The sequence below is a fragment of the Pangasianodon hypophthalmus genome, chromosome 18 (assembly GCF_027358585.1).
Source record: "Pangasianodon hypophthalmus isolate fPanHyp1 chromosome 18, fPanHyp1.pri, whole genome shotgun sequence".
Taxonomy (NCBI): Eukaryota; Metazoa; Chordata; class Actinopteri; order Siluriformes; family Pangasiidae; genus Pangasianodon; species Pangasianodon hypophthalmus.
Window position 1 is genome coordinate 18,214,144 of NC_069727.1, and position 25,048 is coordinate 18,239,191.

General features: G+C 40.9%; 1 protein-coding gene across 4 annotated transcripts; it reads left to right on the plus strand.

Annotated features, from left to right (window-relative positions):
* The first annotated feature begins 1,106 nt into the window (after positions 1-1,106).
* On the plus strand, positions 1,107-16,824 carry msrb3 (methionine sulfoxide reductase B3). 4 transcript variants are annotated; one of them, XM_053241823.1, is made up of 7 exons: positions 1,107-1,281; positions 3,945-4,049; positions 9,901-10,009; positions 11,843-11,920; positions 12,691-12,719; positions 15,706-15,803; positions 15,943-16,824. In XM_053241823.1, the coding sequence occupies exons 1-7, from the start codon at positions 1,122-1,124 to the stop codon at positions 16,111-16,113; spliced, it is 750 nt and encodes a 249-aa protein (XP_053097798.1). In that variant the 5' UTR covers positions 1,107-1,121; the 3' UTR covers positions 16,114-16,824. The 4 variants fall into 4 exon arrangements, with proteins under 4 accessions (XP_053097798.1, XP_026779020.3, XP_026779022.3 ...); XM_026923221.3 differs by lacking the exon at positions 3,945-4,049 and adding an exon at positions 7,697-7,823 and having other exon boundaries at positions 1,132-1,281; XM_026923220.3 differs by having other exon boundaries at positions 1,157-1,281; positions 3,872-4,049.
* The last annotated feature ends 8,224 nt before the right edge of the window (positions 16,825-25,048 follow it).

Consider the following 25,048-nt stretch of genomic DNA (forward strand, 5'->3'; position numbering starts at 1 on the left):
CAACATCCCCCTAACACCCCCCCAATATCCCCATAACGCCCCTCCAATAGCCCTCATACCCCTCAATATCCCCATAACGCCCCTCCAATAGCCCTCATACCCTCCAATATCCCCATAACGCCCCTCCAATAGCCCTCATACCCTCCAATATCCCCATAATGCCCCTCCAATAGCCCTCATACCCCTCCATATACCCCAGTATAACTCTAAGACCCTCACAACAGTAAGCTTATACACATTGGAATAACGAGCCATATATATAAATAACTGAATTATGTTCATTAAGTAAATCTGTGCAGACTGCGGGTCAGTAAAACGTGTTTTACAGCTGAAGTGTTTCCTGGATGCGGACACTCTGAAACCTGATTTTGGCGACGCTTTAAAAGCAGCTTAGTGTAGTGTAGTGAGTAGTGTAGTGAGTAGTGTAGTGTAGTGTAGTGTAGTGAGTAGGTGTAGTGAGTAGTGTAGTGTAGTGTAGTGTAGTGAGTAGTGTAGTGTGTAGTGTAGTGAGTAGTGTAGTGAGTAGTGTAGTGTAGTGTAGTGTAGTGAGTAGTGTAGTGAGTAGTGTAGTGTAGTGTAGTGAGTAGTGTAGTGAGTAGTGTAGTGTAGTGTAGTGAGTAGTGTAGTGAGTAGTGTAGTGTAGTGAGTAGTGTAGTGAGTAGTGTAGTGTAGTGTAGTGAGTAGTGTAGTGAGTAGTGTAGTGTAGTGAGTAGTGTAGTGAGTAGTGTAGTGAGTAGTGTGTAGTGTAGTGAGTAGTGTAGTGTAGTGAGTAGTGTAGTGAGTAGTGTAGTGAGTAGTGTGTAGTGTAGTGAGTAGTGTAGTGAGTAGTGTGCAGGCGGCTAACCGGCAGCTACAGCGTTAGCAGCGTTAGCAGCGTTAGCCAAACTGCACTGGCAAATCGGTCACATCTGTGGAGAGGAGGCAGTGCGTAATTAGGATTTCTGGCAGAAATACTGCATGAAGTGAGATTTAAGTGACTCTGAGTGAATAAGGGGTGGATTTGAGAGAGAAAGGGGTTAAAATCATAGCCATGTTAACGGTTTTCCCTCCACTACTCCCACTATTACTGAGCGGTTTGCGCGCGCGCGCGAATAACCGGCCGTTATTGCTCATATTTGGAGATGACAGGCGCGTCTGAGGAATTTCCCACAATGCACTTGTCATTACCTAACAAGTCGCGCTCTGCCTGCGCTGTCAGACAGATGCAGCTCCGGCAGCACCTCCGACCCACAGACTCACTTCTACCGCTCTGCCTGCTGTCGGCTGCTTTCCTTTTCCCTGGTAAGCTCCGTCTTTATTCACTCTTTATTATTAAATACTCAAACATGCTCTGTCTGTCTCTCTCTCTCTCTCTCGCGAGCGCGCGCGCGTGCGTTTTGTTTAGCTAGCTAGCTATAGTATATCTTTATAGCACTGGGAGTTTATTATTCTTGTGTGCCGGCGTGAACAAAAATATCTACACGGTTTTTTTTTCCTCCTCATGTCTTTAGGATAGTTATATTGATCTGTTATTTATTTCTAGCTCGCACTTTTTTTTACTGTTATTAAAGCTAGCTGGCTATACGCAACACACTATAGCTAAGTTCGCTAACTGCGCGTGCGGTGTCTGTGAACTGCTGTTGCTATAGTAACTAGCTAAGGAGTAATAGATATGTGTCTGAGAAATGACTCGAGTTGTTGATAGGTGTTTAAACTAAATGAGGCTGGTTTGAACAGGTTGATTTTAGGATAATTATGTATCAGTATGCTGTAATGTTCTTTAAACATGATAATGAATTATAAAGGTTGTCTATATATATATATAGTATATATATATATATATATATAGTATATAGATATATATAAATAAATAATGCAACACAGGCATGTGCCAAGACCCTGGTGGAAAATCCAGCTCAGTCTGATCAGCTCCCAAAGCCCAGGCCGAGCTGGCAGGCCATCTTCACCAGCCGGGAACTTGTGCTCCTGCTCCTTCATTACTTAAATAAAACTATCTGAGATTTTCTAATTGCCTTACTCTTGTGTTATCTTCTCAGAAGTCTACCTTATAGATGTGTATTCAGCAGCTCTTTTCCTCTCGCCTCCCGGTGAAGATGGTCTAACAGCTCGACAGCTGGTATCTGGATTGTCCAGACTTTTTAACACCAAAACTACCAGCCAGAACAAGCTTTTCATACTGACACTCGATACCAGGTTACATGGCTAATGCAGGAATGTGCATCCACTTGGATGAAAAAGAAACATTTGCTGCAGAGTTTATATAATATCGCTCTGTCTCTCCTACAGCCATCGCAGCCTTATAAGGCCTTATAAAGCTGCAGGAGCAGTGAAATGTTAGCAGGATTTCAGACCCTCCCTTAATGATTATTTCTTGCTTTCTCATGTCCGGGTCTTAATGACAGCCAGTCTCGCTGTTTACCATTACAGAGGAAATAAAGTCCATCTCGTATTGGACGTGGCAGCGCTTTGACTCTTGACTGTTTCTCTTCTTGAAATTTGTGAAAGTCTTGCCTTTTAAGCCACAGTGACTCAGCATCTGTGGAAAAAAAATTTATATATATACAGTTCTGTGCAAAAGTCTTAGGCACATGCAAAGAAATGCTGTAGAGTAAAGGAACCTTCAAAAATAATGAAATTAAATGTTTCTACATTTAAAAAAATACTATAAAGAGCAGTAAACAGTAATAAATGAAACAAAGGCAATATTTGGTGTAACGATCCTTCGCATTAAAAATAAAGCAGTATCTGAGGTGCAGTGTGTGCAGTTTTATAAGGAAATGAGCTGGAAGTGTTACTGAGCATCTTGCAGAAGCAGCCACAGTTCTTCTGGAGACTTTGACTGTCGACTCGCTTCTTATTTCTGCAGCGAAACCCAGCAGCCTTCATTATGTTTTTATCTGAAAAGTGTCTCTTATGGAATCTGCTGCTTTCTTTACTGACATACAAACATTTTTCTGTAACATTTCATTTTGTGCTGGAAAACTAATGTTTGGAATCTAAAAACTTTTTGTACTGAATAGTTCATAAAAGTCATAAAGTCATAAAATAAAAGTCTATAACAAAGTTCGTACTAAAAACTAAAGGGTGCCTAAGACTTTTACACACACTATATAATATAAAGTGATAAACAAGACCTTAGAATTTGATTAATAAAGTACATACCAGTCAACATTATTGAATGCTTTTTGTAATATTCAGTTAGAACGATGATCTTAGGTGTTTGGGCTAAAAGAAAAAACCTTCACTTTGGAACAATTACACACGTAAGGTCAAGCGTAGAAGCGAGCATACCCAGCTAATTATAACCTACGCTAAGAGCTCATGGTTGTGTATTTTTAAATGTGGCCTGACTTAACTCCAGTAAATCATTTATATGAAAATGTCACGATGGTTCAGCTGGCTGTCATTTTTAAATAGCAAAGCAGTGAATGGTGCCAGTTCCTTAACCAGTTAAATTACCTGTGAAATCATTCAGTATTAATATTTGTTAATACTGAATAAATGCCCCAATACAGATAAATGTATCCTATTTTTTTAACCTTTTAACTATAGATTGATGAGTCTGTTTGAATAACAAAGCTATTTGTCTCATTAATGTTGTACATACACAGTCATTAGATGAATTATTCAGCAGTCAGATGAAAGTCTCTCTCTCTCTTCTGTCTCACAGTGTCACCTGTATGACCACTAGATGGACCTCCTTTCACAGAAATTCTAGCCTTAGATATTTTCCGACTCTCAGACTGTGTTCCCTTTTCCTCAGTAGTGAGCTTTTTGTACACACATGTTCCACTGGTGTAATGATCCCTGTGAATTTAGATAACAGTAGCACACTTTAGGATTATAACATTCCAGTTGTCTGATTCTGTAGTTTCACCCGTCTGTGCTGAGCGACCCTGGCCCACTCTTCTTCTCCTCTTCCGCTTGAATTCACTACGCTATAGCCGCGATGGCGTGCCATCTTCTCCGCACTTTGGCCGCTCTCCAGTACTCGAGGTCCGCTCTGAGCATTGGGCGACTCCTAAATGTCACCTCGCCCATTTCACTAGGTACTGTAATTTAAGATGTCTGTTTCTGTCACCAGTTGAGGGAGATCGCTAAGGAGAGGATTCATGTCCTCAAAGTTTTAGTTGTAAAAACACAGGTCACAGTTGATTTATTTATTTATTTATTTATTTATTTATATTTTTTTGCTCTTTGTTGATCTAAAACCAACCAGCTCCTTTCCTAATGAGCCATCACATGCAACACAGCGTGTAATTTGCATTTACAGTCTCTGCAGTTGGCTGACTTCAAGCCTAATTTATATGCGTCTTTTCCACAAAGCAAACAAAACAGGTAGTATCTTAGCCTCTAGGTAACATTGTCCATGTTATTAGACAGTTTCTCAGTGTTTAGGCTAGTTCACTTCCTGTCATCCGAAGTTCACTGAGGGTTTATCATGTGCTACAGCCAGAGGAGCCACTGATTTGACAATGGCCAGGAATATTGCACATCTGCTCAGTTGTCTTCCCCAACATGCTCTTTTCATGAAGACTCTCTGCTTTACACATAACCCCTTTTGTCAGCTGTAATCTATACAACTCATACCCCTCTAAATCTTCTCACACATGTAAAATTGTATTTTAGTTTTTATTTTTCATTCCAAGCACGTCTGGTTTTGATGTGTATTTGAAATTGTGTTTACCCCTAGATCTTGGTTTTCATGTAAGATACTTTTTTATGAAACTATTTTAACTCTTTAACCTTTTTAAAATTAACTCCTTGCTTTTTCTTTACCCTTCTTCTATTTCTGTTTTCTGCCTAAATCATTACTGCATTGCATACCATAATTTCCAGACTGTAAGACATCTGCATCATGTACAAGGGTTCAAACAGAATCTAAATGTTTATATAGATTTATAAATAATATTATACACACATACGCAGTCAGGTCCATAACTATTTGCACAGTGTACCCTATTTGCCTCTGTACACCACCACAATGGATTTGAAATGAAGTGATCAAGATGTGACTGAAGTGTAGACTTTCAGCTTTAATTCGAGGGGTTTAACAAAAATATTGCATTAACTGTTTAGGAATTACAGCCATTTTTTTTTTACAGAGTCCCTCCATTTTCACAGGCTCAAAAGTAATTGGACAATTGACTGATAAGCAGTTTCATGGCCAGCTGTGGCCTGTTTCCTCGTTATTTCATTACAAATTAAGGAGATAAAAGGTCTGGAGTTGATTCCAAGCGTTGAATTGGCATTTGTTAGCTGTTCATGGGAACTCTCAATATGCAGTCCAAAGAGGTGTTGATGCAGGTGAAGGAGGCCGTCATTAGGCTGAAAAAACAAAACAGACCAATGAGAGATAGCAGAAACTTTAGGAGGGCCAAATCAACAATCTGGTACATTCTTAAAAATAAGGAATGCACTGGCGAGCTCAGCAACCCCAAAAGGCCTGGGAGACCACAGAAAACAACTAAAGTGGATGATTGCGGAATTCTTTTCTTATTGAAGAACAACCCCTTCACAACATCTAGCTAAGTCAAAAACACTCTGGAGGAGGTAGGTGTATCATTGTCAAAGTCTACAATCAAGAGACACCTTCATGAATGTAAATACAGACGGTTTACCTCAAGATGCAAACTGCTGGTAACACTCAAGAACAGAAAGGCCAGGTTAGACTTTGCTACAAAAAAAAAAAAAAAAGCCTGGCCAGTTCTGACTCAAAATTAACTTGTACCAGAATGACGGGAACAGAAGAGTTGGAGAAGGAAAGGAAGGGTTCATGATCCAAAGCATACCACATCATCTGTCAAACATGTGGAGGCAGTGTTATGGCATGGGCATGTATGGCTGCTAGTGGAACTGGGTCACTGGTGTTTATTAATGATGTGACCGCTAATAGAAGTAGCAGGATGAATTCTGAAGTGTATAGAGCTACTTTCTGCTCACATTCAGTCAAATGCCGCAAAACTGATAGGACAGCGCTTCACAGTACAGATGGATAAAGACCCAAAAGGTACCGCGAAAGCAACCTAAGAGCTTCTTAAGGCAAAGAAATTAAATGTTCTTAAATATCCAATGACCTCAAACCAATTGAGCTGCTTTTCACTTACTGAAGAAAAAACTGAAGGCAGAAAGACCCACAAACAAGCAGCAACTGAAGGCAGCTGCAGTAAAGACCTGGCAAATCATCTCAAGGGAGGAAACTCAGCATTTGGTGATGGCCATAGGGTTCCAGATCTCAGGCAGTCATTGACTGCAAACTATTAAAATTAGTATTAAAAATAATCCTAATATTTATGATTGTCAGTTTGTCCAATTACTTCTGAGCCTGTGAACATGGAGGGGCTGCAGACCGGTCAGAGAGCCCATGCTGACCCACAGTGGGTATGTGAGCATCAGAACTGGACCACGGAGCAATGGAAGAAGGTGGCCTGGTCTGATGAATCATGTTCATCACTTACCTGGGAAAGAGGTGGTACCACGATGCACTATGGGAAGAAGGCAAGCTGGCGGAGGCAGTGTGATGTTCTGGACGATGTTCTGCTGGGAAACCTTGGGTTCTGGCATTCATGGGGATGTTACTTTGACACGTACCACCTACCTAAACATTGTTGCAGAAAAAGTACACCACTTCATGGCAACGGTATTCCCTAATGCCAGTGGCCTCTTTCAGCAGGATAATGTGCCCTGCCGCACTGCAAACATTGTTTAGGAATGGTTTGAGGAACATGACAAAGAGATCAAGGTGTTGACTCCAAATTCCCCAGATCTCAGTCTGATCGAGCATCTGTGGGTCTGTGGGATGTGCAGGTTAGGCAGGATATTAGGTAGGTGGTTTTAATGTTATGGCTGATCAGTGTGTGTGTGTGTGTGTGTGTGTGTGTGTGTGTGTGTGTGTGTGTGTGTGTGTGTGTGTGTGTGTGTGTGTGTGTGTGTGTGTGTGTGTGTCTACATATATACACACACACACACCGATCAGCTATAACATTAAAACCACCTGCCTACCACCAAAACAGCTCTGACCCTTTGAGGCATGGACTCCACAAGACCTCTGAAGTTTATTTATATGTTGTATATAATAAATATATAAATCATTTTTTTACACTCTAAGAAGGGTTGTCCCTGGAGAGTCTTATAGTCCAGAAAATGCAACATCTCTTCTCTTGCAAGGTTTCCATTTAGAATGGGGTGCTTCATGTTCTGCTCACAATACTTACTCGCTTTTTCTCATCATTTTTTCTCATCAAAGGTCTTTCCCCTGCTTGAAAGATGTTGGTCATTTTAGGATTAGTCTCACAAGCCAGTCCTCTAGCTTCATCAAGTCTGTATGAGGCAAATTGACTGACAGGACAGATGACCAACCACAGACCATTTTTCATAGCCTGTCGGTAAACACACAAGTTCATCTCATTTACTAACCACTGATTGTTTGAAACATTATTTAATATACTTTTAAAGACTGGATCCCATGAGCCTTTTTGTAGAGAGCTACTCAGACTGTAAACATCAACATTCTGAAGGTTGTGACCAGAAAAGTGGACAAAAGATACACTGTTGATATAAGGAGCATCTGAGGCTGAGACTATCCTAAGGTTGACCTCCTGTGTCCGTGGTATGTGTCCGACTCTGTGACTGACACTGCTGACTTGTGTTTTATTTTTCTGTCCTTCCCGTACCCCGCCTTTGTTTTGTTTTCTAGCCTGAGCCTGCTGGCTGTCCTGCGGCAGCGTCCATCGTGGTAGCGGCATCCATGTCTGGGTTCAATCTTCTGCATTTGGTGACCAAAAGCCAACCTGTTAAACTCAAGGCCTGCGGGCTTCCCTCAGGTCCACTGGAAGCTGTGTGTGTTTGCAGTGTGTGCAGTGTGTGTAGCGTGCTCTGCCTCTGCGAGGTCTAACACACGCTTTTCTCTGTGTGCGCACTCGTGAGTGTCTGCGTGAGCAAGGGGTACGTGATGACGTCACTTACAGGGAAAGCCACCGTTTGGATTTAGAGCCAATCTAGCAACAAGACTCAAAAATTATTTTTTTGCACTTCATTTAGGAGCTCTAATATCTGACTTGATTAGTGTACACATGCAAATTGGAAAAACAGCACCGTGAAAATGACCACCAGTTTAAAAAAAAAAAAAACAAGGGGGGTTAGGGGGCTTTTTCTGTATTTGACAACTCCTTGCTGCCAGATTTCATCATTCTCTTTCCTAGACTAGATTCTTCAGTTGTTCATGGATTAACATCTAACATTTTTTTAACTTCCTTTAAGCTTGCATGCACAGCTGAGCTTCAAATGGTTTTGTTGTTTTTTAATGAATTACGTGGTACTGAAATAGGAAGTGTGTACTGGGAGTTGTCAGTACCAGTAGATCCTGGCTTTCATGGTAGGATGGGACAATTAAGACAGATAATGCGTTTGTCCTTATGGATGATAAACATTAAACATTTGGGAAAATGTCCTGGAGACTTTGAATCCAATGTCACTGAGCAAATTTTACAAGTTATTTAGAAGTTTCTTTTTTTTTTCTTTCTTGCTCTTTCTTTATCATTTTTCTTTTGTTCTTTTTCTTTCCTTCTTTTTCTCTTTCCTTCTTTTTATCATTTGATTATTGTGCTTTCTTGCTAGCTTTCTCTCCTCTCTCTCTCTCTCTCTCTCTCTCTCTCTCTCTCTCTCTCTCTGTCACTTTCCTTTTCTTTGTGTGTATGTCTCTCTAATAGGATCCAGAAGTCCTCTCCCTGTGAGAATATGGGGGAGTCCTGTAAGGAGGGGACTCTCCTCTCCTCCTCTCCTCTCCTCTCCTCTCCTCTCCTCTCCTCCTCTCCTCTCGTCTCCTCTCCTCTCCTCTACTCTCCTCTTCTCCTCTCCTCTCAGTATTTGTGTCAGAAGTAACTTTGTACTCACTGGACAGAGAAAGACCGATCAATGGAGCCCATTCACCAATGGGACCCTTTAAAGACCCCATTATTTCCTCCTTTCACATGGTTTCAATCTTGTGGGAAGGAATTCTCCACATAGCACAAGTGACAGGAGCTCCAGTCTCCCAGCACACGGCCTTCTCCAAAGCAGGAGCTCTGAAAATAACACAGCGGTGTTGAACCACCACGGGCCTCACATGCACAATGAAAGTAGTCTTATCCAGTGAGGGGGCTAAATTAGTATTAGCTGAAAATTAATTGGTATTATGTTGAATTTCCTGTTATAATATCTCCACTTAGTTTTACTCTGTCTTTAGAGTTGTAAGATCTATAATTCCATTATTGATGTATGAATGGACAAGTATCCAGTCAGTCCTCGATTTGCCCTCTAGATGTCACCATTGTTGCAATGCTAGATAGCTTGTGCTCCTTCTAATGCCAGTAGTGGTAGGTATTTCCCCTGGCTAAGAAATGTTGACATGGATGTTTAACTGAGGTAAAACATTTGACTGTGAATAATGAACAGTGTAATACTTTGGCTGTAGCACATAATTTTTGCACTGACCCACTGTCACATGCTGTACAGTTTTCCAGGCAAGAGTCAACATACATTGATTCAATTAGGTCATCGTTTTAAGCATATCATATACTCTTTTTATATCATTAATTAAAATTGCTCAGCAAGGACCCAGGTTTCCAAAATGGAGCATGTGTGCCTGATTAATGCGATTTACAATTTTCAAGCATGACCGAGTGCATGCTTCTGTGTATAAATGTATGAGCGTGTGCGTAAATGTGACCCACACATCAGTACAGTGAAAACTGACTCATGCTTGGAATTATGCAGAAACAGGTTGTCTTTTAAAACTGCTGTATGATGGCTTCATTTGGTTTGCATATTCTTTTGCAGTGCAAATTGCAGTAGTGTGTTTTAAAATGCTTTAATGTGCTATACACGAGGACACTTACTTGCATCCTACCCAACGTATTCTAGGGACATGCCGCTCCAAGACGACATGGCCCAAGAGCTTCTCTCAGGAAGAGCTGAGGAAGCGCTTGACACCTATGCAGTACCATGTTACTCAGGAAAAGGGCACAGAGAGGTGAGACAATCCACACGGTAGAACAGAGGTTTGTCACCGTTTCCTAAGACTTTTATTTTGAACCTTGTAGGGTCTGCAGTGACAGTCTAGACTTTTGTATTTTTTTAGTGTTATTTTTTTGTACGATTTATATTGGGATTGAAATATCTTAGAAAAAAGATTTTATAAAGACACTAAGGTTGTAAAGACATTTTAGAAACAATAAAGTTGTAACGATACAAGTCCAGGATTACAATCACTTTTAACTTTGAATATATATATATATATATATATATATATATATATATATATGCAAGATGGCTGCTGGTTCTATTCTGTGCTCGCTCAGAGTTTGGACTGAGAAACTATTAAAGCAATACGAGCATAAATAGTGTAACTGAACAAACTAGAGCTGTGTTCTCAAATCGCATACTTATGATCTTTTTTAGACAGGTTTTGAGTATAACGCAAACCAGTTCTATCATTGCGGTTAGTGAGTTTAAAAAAAAATAAAAAATACCAGTCATGTAGCTTACAAACCTACCGAAAGGTTGGTTTTGTGTAAAAATGTACTTGATCTACTAGATTAGTAAATATTTTTACATGTAAGGTCGTATGCTATTTGACCCATGACAACAATCAACAACAGCAAAAGTTTTGAAGAAGAACACGGAAACCATGGAAACCGTACAGAGACGCTTTGGCTCTGACGTGCCATCTAGTGGATAACGATTTTAAATCCTCCGGATGTACGAAAGTTACGAATCCTGACCTGAGGTTCCACTGTCACACCCTCATGCATCAGTTAACGGCAGTTAAAAACGCCACAAAAACTGAACATAGTGGGTTGCAAAGTTTTTTAAAAAAAAATCATAATGGAAAGATCTAGAAAGGGTTTTGAGTTTTTTAACGGAGGTTTTAAAAAATATGTTTTGTTGTCATAGGACCCATTGACAAATTGCAGCTTTAGATAACTGAAATGTTATATTGTGCAGCCCAAAAGAGTGAAGCCTCTTTTTCCCTGATGGTTTTTAGTATGTTTTGTACTCTTTGTTCGAACCTTTTGCATATTTTTTTTTTTTCCTCTTGGTTTTAGACAGCTACACAAATATTCGAAATATCCGCCCTGGTGATTTATGGCTATGAAATGCATCAGAGATTTGTCACATGAGCTTTCTGTAGTGCTGGATGGATAGTTGCCTCCTGACTGTTCTGAGCTTGTTGCTGTCTCTGTTTGGCCTGTCTGGGTTAAGGAGACGAGAGCGCGGTCGAGTGCATTGACGATGCCAGCCTGCAAACCATGTCATGTTTGCAGAGAAAAAGGCAGAACTCTGTTACTTTTTTTCCCCTCTCTGGTTGGGTTCGGCCACAGCAAAGCACACGTGGGGAAAGTATTTATCGGCCCATTGGCAGGAGGAATGTGAAAAATGCCCCAGGCCCTGAGTCTGCGTGTGGGTGAGGGTGTTGAGTTTTCTGAGGCCTGCGGCTTGCAGACGATCAGAGGTTACAAAACCAAGCTGCTCCCCTTTTAGATATTCCCTCTCTCTGCATGTCGCCCTCACTGCAGCCTGATCTAAACCAGCCATGTTCAAGCAGATCAGCTTCTTAAGCATCGTGGTGAAGATTAAACTGTTTATAAATCATGTTGAATCTCATGACACTCTTAACCAGATGTGTTGAGCAAGAATAACAAAATGCAGTTTGTTAACAACCCACAAAAATGTTTGGTTGACGTGTACGGTAATGGCTTTTAGGTCAGTTAAGATAGATTTAGCAAGTGCAAAACATCTTAAAATATTGATTAAGTCTGTATGAGAGCATGTAACTAATTAAACTTGCCTTTGTTCATTTTAGTGCATTCAGGGGAGAATATACAGACCACAAAGAGGAGGGGATCTACAGGTGTGTTGTCTGCGGCGCCCCTCTGTTTATGTAAGTTTTTAAGTGTTTGCTATTTTTAAGGATACTTTTTAATGATTGTTGGCAATTCTCATAATTCACCTCCTGTACAGCTCACGCCATCTCACATCTGTAAAATCATTACTTTAAAGCTAGATTAGATCTTACTAAACTCTTCACAGCTTACTAACAAGATATTAGGAACAGAGTGCTGTGAGTTGTTTTGTGTGGTTGATGTGCTTGGAACGCTGTCCATCTCTCTCTGATATCTTCTGATTGGTGGGTTCGGGCTTCTCCACACACGTGGCCCAGCTGCAGCACGAGGTTAACTCTACCTGACAGGGTGTCCGAAGGCAGCCCAGGAGCCATTACCAGGTCGCCTTTTTCCCATAGCTCGCTGGAGAGCTTCAAAGGATGCTGAATTTATGGCTTGCATTAACCCATATCTTAGGAACAATGTTCTCAAAGGAGACAGACAAACCCTTCATACCTCCCTCCCATCCTCCAAACTATGCGCTCAGAGAGCACAAATTGCCTACTTATTGCTCGCTAGATATTTCCCAAGTACAGGGTTTTTTTGTGGAGGGGAAAAAGGAATTAGAGAAAATGAAACACTCGGGAAAGAGTTGGCTTTGTAATGGAAGATTGAGCTCAGCGTTGGACCGTGACTTGACATTAGAGAAAAATAGTCCCCCATCAGGTGTAATCCTTTCTTTCTCTGAACCTGTTGTTAGACAGCTCAGCTCTGAAGAGTTCAACTTTTCAAGCCCTAATAATTTTTTTTTTTTACTTTTTTGTTGCAGGTCAGATAAGAAATTTGATTCTGACTCAGGTATGTTTCTACCAATCTCTCTAACCAGAGCAATTAACTGTAATTTAAGGATGTGGATATCTAATGTATAGATATTTTAGCACCCAGTTCATAAGGGAATGCCCACTTTGAGTGTTGTTTTATATGAATACTTCTGAAATCTTCCTTTTGCTTGCATTTTTAGTCATATAGAAGTGCTGCACAAATGAAATATGTGTCCATATCTATGCAAAAATATAAACTTGCTGCCTTTGACCCCTCTCTCTGTCTCTCTCTGTGTTGCTCATACTCCTCTGAAGGGAGAGGTTGACCTTTTTGCCCTCTTTATGGTTGATTGCAAGGCCGAATGTGTACTCAGTCTGCTGTCTAATAAGGCACTAAGTGCAGGCTACAAAGGTTCACATTCTTATTAATCTACTTGCGTGAAGTAGGCTAACACACTGACTTTAATAAGCTCACAAAATATCCAGCCAGTTATTTTAATGAACGCTATCTGTGTCTGTGAGATTAATGTATTGCCAGTAAACTTTAGGTTGCTGTCATTTGTAATCCTTCGGAAATTCCCAACTCTCAATTTGTTCACATCAAACAATGCTATTCCATTTCATTTGCAATTAGTGCATAACTCTGAGTAAGTTTTTTTATCACACAGGATAAAAATGAATATGTCTAGTTTACAAGAACTACGCCTTAGAGCTTTGCAGCAATTTTTTTGGAATGAAGTCTTGCAGTTTTAAGCTTAGTTAGGCCTCTGCAGTGTGTTAAAGGTCACAGGCATGGGCCCAGTAAAATGTATTATTTCAAATTCGTTTTGATTTTTTTTTTTTTTTTTTTTTTTTTTTGTGGCAGAGCATGACACAATACGAATACTATTCTGGGAACAGTTTGTTAATGTCTCACAGCTCTGCAATCCAAAACATTTTCTCTTGTGGTGTTATGTACGCTATTTTTATTCCGTCTCCGTTCAACCTACAAGCATGCATGAATTCCCCACAGAAAACAACCTGTAATAGGAACCATGTGGGCCCACAGTGAAAAATAGGATTTTTCCTTGCACCAAGTGATTTCTGTCTTCGCTGCAGAGACCAGAGCCAAACCTCCTGCGTTGTATGCAGCCCATGTTGCAGGCCAGCCTCATATAGACTCAATTTCCTGTTTTGTTAGAGCTCGGCTACACTGCTCCATTCACTGCTCTGCTCAGTCCACCGATAAAGCTCCATTAGATCAGTGCAGAAACGATCCACCGGGATTCTCCTGCTCTGACTCATAGGATTTCTATATTCCCCCGAGAGCTTCCTGTATCTGAGTGGAATTTTGTGGCTTTGTAGTTGTGGCCAAGCACTGCCTCCCTAGCTAGGGAGGAGGAAAGGGGGAGAGAGTGGCTGAAGCGTGCTGGGCCTGGGATTGGGGAGCGGCAGAGCAGGGAGGGGGTGAGGAACTGCCTGGTGCTTTTAACCACAGATAGCATCGCAACAATGAGTCGTCTCCTCTGAGCCTCGACTCTGTCATGATCACATCAATAATACTACTTTTGCTAATGATGCAACTGTGCAACCTGGAGCAGCCTTGTGTCAATGAGAGCTTGCGCTCCATGGGATCTCTGGGATAAGCCCCTGTTGATGTTCAGCATATGGTCTCAACAGTCAGGGCCCCACGTCTAGCTGGCTCAAAGGAAAAAGCCTCTAGAATTACCAGTGCATGGTACCGCTTAGCAATTAAGAAGGAACATGCTGTTGGTTATTGAACTTGGGGTGAACAACAGGATAAAGCTGGGGAGGTGAAAACTTGAGGGAGGTTTATTTTCAACCCAGACCTCTTCTCCTGCTTCACTATACCATTTTTGTTTTATAAATAAGTTTTAATCTGTTTTGAATCAAGCCAGACTTCAGGATAGGATGACTAGAGAGGGAGAGGAAGAGAGGGAAGGCTTGCCGTGTCAAATATTTTTCATTTTTACATGCGCTTTGCCTGCCAACTTTTACTTCATAACCTCTGAATCAGCGGCTGTTGTGAATGACTAATTCAAACTCAAATTGTTTCAAACTGTTCTGCGTGACTTGAGAACTTGCAAGAGTCAGAAGTCATACTTCACTGCACCACATAGATAGGAAGCAAAATTACCTTAGTCTGTGGAGCAAGGTCATTAATTGTTATTACTGTTCATATTAATGTAGAAAGTTTGCTGGGGAAGTCTACGTATACGAATGTGTCTGCTGAAGCAGTACGAGAGCGAGAGCTCCACAGCTTCCTCTCCTCCAGACTCTCCTGCTACCCAGGAAGCCATGAGGAGGACCACCCATGAGCCGGCGTGGCCGCTCTTTCCATTCGCTCCCCTTTCAGAGAGCTGAAGCCTTCCACATAAAAGCCATGCGGTACAGAGATAGCCTGCCACACCAAGGATCAGGCAGACATTTTCTGTGACTTTTATTTGACTTCCTCTGCTTTTGGTTAGACTGTAACCACCTGTAAAAGCGTGTGGTACATAGTAGTTCTCTGTCTTTCAGTGGAGAGTGCGCCGTATTCATGTGCCGTTTTTCTTAGATGTTAATATTACGCTTGTATTTCTGTGTCATGGATATGTGTATTCCCATGTCAGGACACTTTGCTTCTTATCCTCTAAAATATGCAAATCCTGACACCCTGAGCATGCGGATATGCGCTTTATGTTTAATAAAGGCCACTGCTTCATTCTGTCCTTTAATTACAAGGCAAGCAAGGATCTCACTAAGCAATGAAAAGAAAGTTGGAGAGGGGGTACGCCAAACATCTAGTCTGGAATGAGTTACAAAAATAAACGCTTAGTGGTGGTTTGGCAGGCTCAGATAAAAAGACACTCCAAGTGCTAAGACAGAGAGGGAAAAGCCAAGATATAGTAGGGGGATTCCATTCTACTGGTGCTTCCAGGTTAGAATAAAAACAAGGATAAATATACACACGCACTACCACACGCACCACAGATTTACAGTGCAAACCACAACAATGTCCTTTTTTTTTTTTTTTAAAACAGGATGGCCGTCCTTTTTTGATCTTATCAAAGAGGACTCGATAACACTGATGGATGATTTCTCTTATGGCATGCACAGAGTGGAGACTAGCTGCAGTCAGGTACATTACTTATGATCAAACCAACCAAAACACTTGATTTACCACAGAAATATAATGAATGGATCAATAGATCAGTTGAATTTAATGCAAATGTGATCAAACTCTGTACAAGTGAAATTAACTTTGTGCGTATTTTCAGTGTGGCGCTCACCTCGGACACCTCTTTGACGATGGCCCCCGGCCCACTGGAAAGCGCTACTGCATAAACTCCGCCTCGCTCAACTTTGAGCCGAAAAACGTTGCTCCTGAAGGGGCAGAACCAAGTGGCGCTACAGGCCAATCATCATCTTCTAGTAAGAGTGAGCTTTGAGGGGAATTTCGGTAGACCAGTCAAGTATTAGAACATTGACGTATATCCTTTAGGGTTCACTCCTGGATGACCAGATTCAGGTCAAGCCTGATGCATTACAGGTGAGCCTAGCAATAAGACAGATACATCCTCCACCAACCAGAAAGCTATTCTGTAGCAGTATTTAAACAGCATTATTTCAATGGCCTTGACTGATATGCTCTACTAGTCAGTCACCCATAAAAATTCCCCTATTACAGAGATGCATGTTACCTGAAACGGCTCTCCAAGAATCTGCTGTGTGCTACTGCTTTTACCATCTACCAGTGGCTTTGATAGAGCAAGACTATGGACTGTGAGATTTTTCTTCTCAAAAATATAGTGGAACATTGTTGCTTGGAACTGAACTATATATGTGTACTTTCACAGAGCGATGTGTTGTTTTTGAAGTGATATTTGATATCTGGAGGTCGTGGGTTTAAGGAAAATGCTATGCAAAGTGCTCCTGTGAACGGTAAAATAAACACCAAGTAGAGAACAAAGCATTCTTTCAAATAAAATGGAACATATGACAAATGTTTAGTCTGAACACAAATGTAGCCTGACTTTTAAGGGTGGGTTTTTTGTCTTCCTGCTTGTGGTGCCTCTTTTTCTCCTTGCCTTGACTATTTTTGGGGGGTTTTGATTTACAGATGGTGTTGACAGTTATGATTAAACAATTATTGAGTCCTATTTGGCATACTTTGTGTTGTGAATTCATCTGAACATATAAAGGCACTTACCTACAGAATGTCGGGTATAAATGTCTGTGTGCGTAGGAATCACATTTTGTTTTATGATGTCTTTTTGATTTTCAGAGAAAGTCACCATGTAAGTTCTGAACTGAGAGTTACAGCTACTCCATGTAAATAGCTAGTCCACATGGAGTGATTTTTTGTTTTCATCAAAAGAGTGTTAGCTTTTGTATGAATATGTACGTGTTAGAGAGGTTTAGAAGAGTGGTATGATATTAAAAACCAAAGGTTACCATAATAACTTGATATTTTAGTCTGGCATAGCTTTCTATGCAAAATAGCAAATTGTAACAACAGCATCTTCAAATGGCTGATCTACCAAACCAGAACAGTTCAATAAAATGTGGAAAACTTCAATTGAGGAGAAAAAAAAAAAACAGAAAAAAGCATTCAAATAATCGGGATATTAAAACTTACAATCTTTCATCTTAATCACAATAATGAAAGGAAATCATAAGCTTTAATCTAGCTAGCCTAAAATGGTTTTGAGCCATTTACAGTTTTCCACATCAGTAGAAATTTACAACAATAATCTAACACTGATTTAAAACGATGACTTTTATTAGTCAGACTTTTCCCACACTGATCATGTTTGCACGTATAACTGATAATATATATGTTACCTGAGTTCAGAATTTCACATTGAGCAGAATATGGCCCAACTCCAAGCCTATCAGAGGCTTGAACTATATCAATATTTATCTGTTGTTCCACTTCCCTTTGAAGCTGTTCGGCAAAGAGCTTTTAGTTTCTTGAATGGAAGGTCAATGTTTGTTCGGGTGCTGTTTAAATGTGTCACAGACGTGCTGAAGAGACCAACATAAGACGTTACTCCTGGAACTGATAGCATGCTGGAAAACCAGTCAAAATGAACAGAACCTGTAAGAGGTCCTGCATGAGTCCTGCTTCGTTCTTCTTTTAAGATCTCTTTGTTCAAGTTTTTTCAGGTAAAAAAAAAATCAACCCAACCAAAAAACCCTGTTACGTTTTTTCTGTCATTCACGCACAACAGTGATCATGTTCACTCCTTTTAATTCCATAGTTATATCGCACTTAGTTTTATGTGGTTTTATACATATATGTATTGAGTTGCAGTATAACTATGGAATTAAAATATGTATATATTTTACAATACATATATGCAGCAAATTGAAACACATGAATGTTACTGGGGGGTTACAGTTGCTTAGTGGTTAGTACTGTTGCCTCTCACCTCCATGGTTGGGGGTTTAACTCCTGTCTCTGCTCCTGTGCTTCAGTTTCCTCTGGGTATTACTGATATTATAACATTTGCATAGATGGTTTCAATGCTTACAGGTCAAAGCATTACCCCCTTAGTATATTTTATTTTAGTGCACGACTGATTGGAGAATGTCACCTCAAGGTACCATTGCAGAGAAGTCCCAGGTACTCTGAGAGCTTTTTTTTTTTTTTTTTTTTAGCACGAGTGGGTGGTGGTGCTCTTGGTGGGTGGCTGGAAGTGCTCCAGAGCTCTGCAAGGTGACGTAAGCCCTGCTCGCCAGCCTCTCTGCTCTACTGCTGTTTAGAGAACAGAGTGACCACCCTTACTCCGCGAGTGTGGGAAAAGTCGTCCAACGGGTCCGGCACTGAGAGTGTTTACGTTACGAACGCAATAAAGAATATTTACAAGTCAGGTGTGTTTAGACTGGGGGACGATGGTGTAGAGGAAGGCCGTTGGCTGAGGGTGTAGGTTTTGGGGGGTGGGCAGCTGGAGTCTCTCAAGCCAATTTTCAACATCATGTCGTCTTTTCTCCGGAAAGCAAACAATCATGTCATTTACAGAGCAGCAATGATCATGAAAGACATTTTATGGATGTCACAAAATATGGGGTGTCTTTTGAACCAGTGCTGCAAGTCTGCCTATTATCACCATTAAACTTTGAAACTGTTACATCCTGGACAACCTTATGCTAATACTTTTAGAGGAATACTGTTCTGACAGCACAGGTATCCCTCAGATGGTTCCTCTTCTGTAATTAATTTTTACTGTGCCACCACAGTTGGTGCAGCTGTGCTAAGCTGGCAGCACCATTAGGAAGCACCTTGGAAGGATTAGCCTAAACACAAGGACACATACCAGCAGCACTACCATCACAAAACACAGTCTGTTAACTCCAAGATCTCCAGGCTGTTCACCACATAAACATGTACCTACAGATCTGAAGCCACTACTGGTCATGCAGACCAAACACTATAGTGTTGACAATAGCTTTGCTTATACTGTGAAAGTCTGCACAAGGTACTGTATTTTACTAAAGATTTATAACAACTTTGTCCAGGATGTGCAATGTTTAGTATTTGCAGCAAGACTAAATAGAATCAAAGCATATTGCTGATAATTTCAAGATATTTCAAGAGTTTTGTTTATTCAACCATCATACACTATATGGACAAAAGTTTGTGGACACCTGACCATCACACCCGTATGTACCCAAAGTTGGAAGCACACAGTTACGGTGGTGGATGGTGGTGATATTAGACAGGAGGGCTAAAATCTATCAGTAGCTCAACAATTAAACTATTAGGGTTGAGCAGTATATTATAGCCCATAATGCCTGACTGAGTTTATGCTGCGTTTCCTTTGCATAGCAAACACAGTAAATAGAAAAGCTCTAACCTTATGGTTCTCGTCGTCTGTCCTATTGTGTAATTTGTACTTTGATTAGACAATGTGTGCTTATTCAACTTTTAATCAACTTTTAGTTTTGCCTCCAAATACATTTTAGGGGAAATGATGACATAATGAGTAAAGTATCCACCTTGTTCACGTTCATTACACCCATGATTCTGCAACACTGCTACTGATGACGTATTACGGAAACATTCCTGAAACGGGCTGAAAGTTTATAGCCCTAATCAAGCTTAAATGTAGGGGGCATGTCACTCTGTACAATCACCTGGCACAACTGTCACTTATTGGCTGCATGAATCTACAGCGATGGGCTTGTTAGGCTTAGCCCTTCATGTCATTTGATGTGTTTTTCTCATGACCGCTGGTGGTGCTGTTGCACTTGGTTTAAAAAAAATCCAAAATGATACTCTTGGATGCAAAAAACTAAACCTTCCATTGAAATGTTTGTAATCTTAGAAAGACAGGGGGCTTAGTCCACAGACAATTGTAGCATTACAGTTTCCCTTCACTGGAACTAAGAGGCCCAAACCTGTTCCAGCATGACAATGCCCCTGTGCACAAAGCGAGCTCCATGAAGACATGGTGTGTGAAGGTTGGAGTGGAAGAACTCGAGTGTCCTGCACAGAGCCCTGACCTCAACCCCACTGAACACCTTTGGGATGAACTGGAACACCGACTGCACCACAGACCTCCTCGACATCCCAACATCAGCGCCTGACCTCACTAATGCTCTTCAATTCAATTCAATTCAATTCAATTTTATTTGTATAGCGCTTTTAACAATGGACATTGTCACAAAGCAGATTTACAGAAATAAATGGATTTACAAAAAAATATATTGTAAATATGTGAATTTATCCCTAATGAGCAAGCCAGAGGCAACAGTGGCAAGGAAAAACTCCCTGAGATGATATGAGGAAGAAACCTTGAGAGGAACCAGGCTCAAAAGGGAACCCATCCTTATCTGGGTGATAATGGATAGTGCAATTATAAATAAATCCCTTCTATTATTGTGTACTATATGGACAAATAGTGCAATTGTGCAACCAATAAATTCATCACAGTTTTTGCAAGAAGTCCTGTTGGTTATCTATCCACTGTCCACTGATGGAGTCCTGAGTATGAAGGTGCTCTTGGAAACTGCAGTCCCAAAGCCACTACAGCAATCGCAGTCCCAAGCCATTACAGTACAGCTCCCAATATGTGATCCCCAAGCCATCTCCACAGCCCCCAGGTGGCACCATCCCCAGCAAACCAAATGGTTCTTCAGGCCGTCCATATGGGGCCCCAGCAGCAGCAGCGAGCGAACTCAACCGATGAGAACTCCAACCAGAAGTTGGGCATCAAGAAGGGTCAAGCAGCGAGGAGGAGCAGAAGTAGGGCATCAGGATGGGTCAGGCAGTGAGGAGAAGCAGAAGGGGTCAGGATCACTGGCATCTCAGAAGTAGCATGTATAGCTCGACAGAGAGTGAGGGAGAGAGAGAGAGAGATGGAGAGAGAGGGAGAGATTATTAGGTAAGCTTTTGTCCTCTAATGGTTAAGGACAATGTACTTTGCGTGCAGAGTGCAAGCAGGGACTCCGGCAGGACTAGCTATGACAGCATAACTAAAAGCTCTTGTAGCTGAATGAATACAAATCCCCACAGCCACGCTCCAAAATCTAGTGGAAAGCCTTCCCAGAAGAGTGGAGCTTATTATAACAGCAAAGGGGGAATAAATCTGGAATGAGATGTTCAACAAGCACATATGGGTGTGATGGTCAGGTGTCCACAAACTTTTGGCCGTATAGTTTAGCTTTCAAATTTCCAACTTCTCTGCCTGTATGAAGAATACCACTTGTCTGCTCATATTGTGATCGTCCCTTTAACTGCTTAGCACTTGTGATTCTGTGGAATACAAATGAAGAAATTAATCCATCCTCATCCCATAAAAACATCACTGAGTGTGCATTGCTGCTTCTTATTATACACTCTCCAAGACAATTAAGGAGGCAGAATCTGCAATATATGTTACAGTTTAATTGGGCTCTTCTGATACCACAGTCTATTTGATCAGCCAAAATTATCTTCCCTATCTTGTGCTCATTACCACCCCAAAACCTCTGTACCATCCAAGATTCTTAAAAAACAACAACTCCCTCTCCCACAATTAAGACGTTCCACATACATGGAAATGGCTAATTGCTGAGGCAAAGAAGGGGAGGATGAGCTACTACATCGAAAGTGGAGAAGAAAAAAAAGAAGAGTTTTTTTTTTTTTGGAATTGTGAGCTCGATGAGTATTATCAAGCAGCAGGCTGATGGATGCGATGCAACTCCTCTCCTCCAGAAAAGTCAATGATCTCATTTTGGCTCTGTTAACTCCTGCCAAATATTTCCCTTTTTCTTTCCGGCGAGCAGTGTGGGGGCAGCGGGACAGAGTCTGCCTGTGGCCTTGGTCCAAATGATGCAATTTGACAGAAACCACATGAAGAGCCTAGTGCTGGGCCACAGAGTGGCCAGAGGCCTGGAGCGTGGAGGCAGCACTCAGCGGAGCTGCATACACTCAGTCTCTCACATATCTGGTGTGCCTTTCAGCTGATTAGTTCCAAATGTGCATTGTCTGAGTAAGGCTGCATTACTGGAGCACAGTACCAATCAGAAAATAATCATTAGACCCAAAGGAAAGAAGCAGAATGAAAGAAACTATTCTTAATTGTCGGCCAGGTCAGCTGCTCCCATGCTGTTTTTCATAAGATTGTGAGGTTTGCATTATAATTTTTTACACACTTAGCTAAAACAAAGATATTTCAACTTTTCTCACATGTTAGCTGTTTTATTTGTCAAGGAGAAACATTCATATTTAAACATTACAAATACACTCACCCGCTCATATGCACGCCAGCACAGAAAGTGATCACATTCCTAAAAAGTGTACACAATGAATTACTCCCTTTTTATCAGTGAAACGAACAGTTGCATAATTAACACGGCTGTTTTATTTATTTTTTGGATTAGAACATTTTAGAATTAAAATGAGCATGTAAATCAACAGTCATTCAAATATTAGGAGTAGAATCTAGCTAAAATTGTACAAACTCGTTGCATCTCAAAGATATTTATTCCATTTAGGTATATTTATGTTCTCTTCTCCTTTAGGTCTTCTTCTATTAAACATGGTCAGCAGCAGAAGTAATAATCATGTGAAAAATGTGAAAAAAAGCTATGCTCTAGGAGATTAATAGAGCTCAGACATGACAGCTGCTTCAGTGTAAGTAAGTGTAATTGAGAAATGGTGCTGCAGAATATGATTTATGTGGATATAGAAAAATGTGATTTGGATTTTGAAAATGTGTGAGATGTCTAGTGCTCTGGAACCCCTTTATTTAAGGATGATACATGAATTTCTTTCTATAACCCTGTAGACACATTTTCATTTATAAAGTGAAAGAATGGTTACATATTCAAATTTTTCATAACCGTTCACACATACCTAACAGAGACAAAATGGCTCATTTTTTAAAATGGAAAAATATGCATACACATTCTCAGCTGTAAAAGTCTTGAGATAGAATAGTTTAATATAATCATATACAGTATATGTTTATGATAAATGTTGTTCCCTGCCCCACTAACTGTTTGTAAATCATGGTTTGTTAAATGATCAATGGGGCTTGCTGGTAATAAATCACAGCCTTGGAATGCCACCAGGCCGTCACCACACCACCCTTCTGGCATGCCAAACACAAATAAACCGGGGGATTCAGCTGGCGTGTTGTTTCGAGTGTTACTATCAGGAAGTGTCGGGGAGTGATCTATGCTCCTCACGTAGTTCATTTGCAGCCTCAATAAGACATTCCTTTCCCAGGGCTGGAAATTAAAAGCCCGCCTAATGTTTTGAAGTTGGTTAAGGGGATGAGGCATGCCTCAACCTTCTGTTTGGGTTAGAAGCATGTGTGTTTTTGTGGATGTGTGTACTTCTGTGCGGATACATGAGGGTAATGGATGGGGTGTGAGTTGACGTGCACCTTTCTCACTCCTCCATCCTCATTTTTTGGCCCTGTTTGTTTTGAATCTGGCAGATTGTTTTGACCGTCTGTGTTAGCATCCAGTGTATCCTGAAGAACGCGGCGACAATGCCCTGCACATAACCCTTCATCTGTCTGTATCTGACGGCCTGATGGAAGGCAGTTGGTCAGTTACTCTATCAGTCCTTCTATAGGTGACAACTTTTGCAGGACAATTCTGCAAATAGTCCAGTTATGAATCACAGAAGAAATGGCCACGGCTGGGTAATGATTAGGCCTAGAGCCTTTCACTCATTGCAGTGCTTTGGCCCATGCTGAGCAGCCTGAGAGCAGCACTAGAGGATGAAGACGAGAGGAAGTGCAAAGCAGGGGGAGGAACTGAGTGGAAACAGATTGGCACAGAAGTGAAAGGCAATTTATTCTTTCAGCAGAGAATTTTACCAATCCAAATTCCTGCTGATTAGCTAAGAGGTTAAGGTGTGTGTGTGTGTTAAGTATAATGTAATATATACGTTAATCCAGCAATGGTGTAGCTACCAAGCCTAATGTTTTGGTTTTTTGAGTGCAGGCTCAGTAACACTGACAGAAGAGCTTCTGGCTTTGCAGTCTCCGAGCCCACATCTGGAGGAAAAGACTAGATCAAGGTTATGGACTTGCCTCCTTTCTCTCACAGTTCCTGGAAAGAAAGGCTACATCTCTGAGCCCAAAGTTAAATATAGAATGGTTACCAAGCACTCACAATTTGCATACCTGGGAATAAAATGGTCCTGTTCTGGAATGGCTTACTGAGTTTGCAGAGAAAATTCCTCTGCTTCCCTGCCAGAGTGGGGAAAGCCTGAGAAAAATGGAACTGTACAAAACTTTTTCTCTGTGGCTTTAAGCCTTTCGTTAAAAATGCTAATGCTTAAGCTCACAACCTACTTTTTAATTTCCATATGCAAATAAGCTTAAAAGATTAAAAGAAAAGCATATCTTCTTCCATACATTTGTATTATTCATCTTTATGGCTAGATATTTGTGAAAGGCAGGCTGAGAAACACTGCTTCACCCAGTACACTTTCTACCAGCACCACACACACACACACACACACACACACACACACACACACACACACACACACACTGTCATCTCAGTAACACTGTTGTGCTGAAAATAGTCCACCACCCAAATAATGTATATACACTTACTGGACAATTTAATAGGAACGACTATTCACCTGTTTATTTATGCAAAAGCGCAATGCATAAAATCATGCAGATAAAGGTCAAGAGCTTCCGTTAATGCTCAACAGGAGACCACATCTATCAGCCAAGAGCAGGAATCTGAGGCTACAGCGGACGCTCGCTCATCCACACTGGACAGATGAAGATTTATAAAACATCACCTGGTCTTTTTTTAGTCTTTAACTTACCAGTTTCAGAGATCAATTTTTTCTCTTCGTACCGAGTTTTGACAGGAACATTAAAGGAAGCTCTTGATCTGTACCTGCATTATTTTTATGCA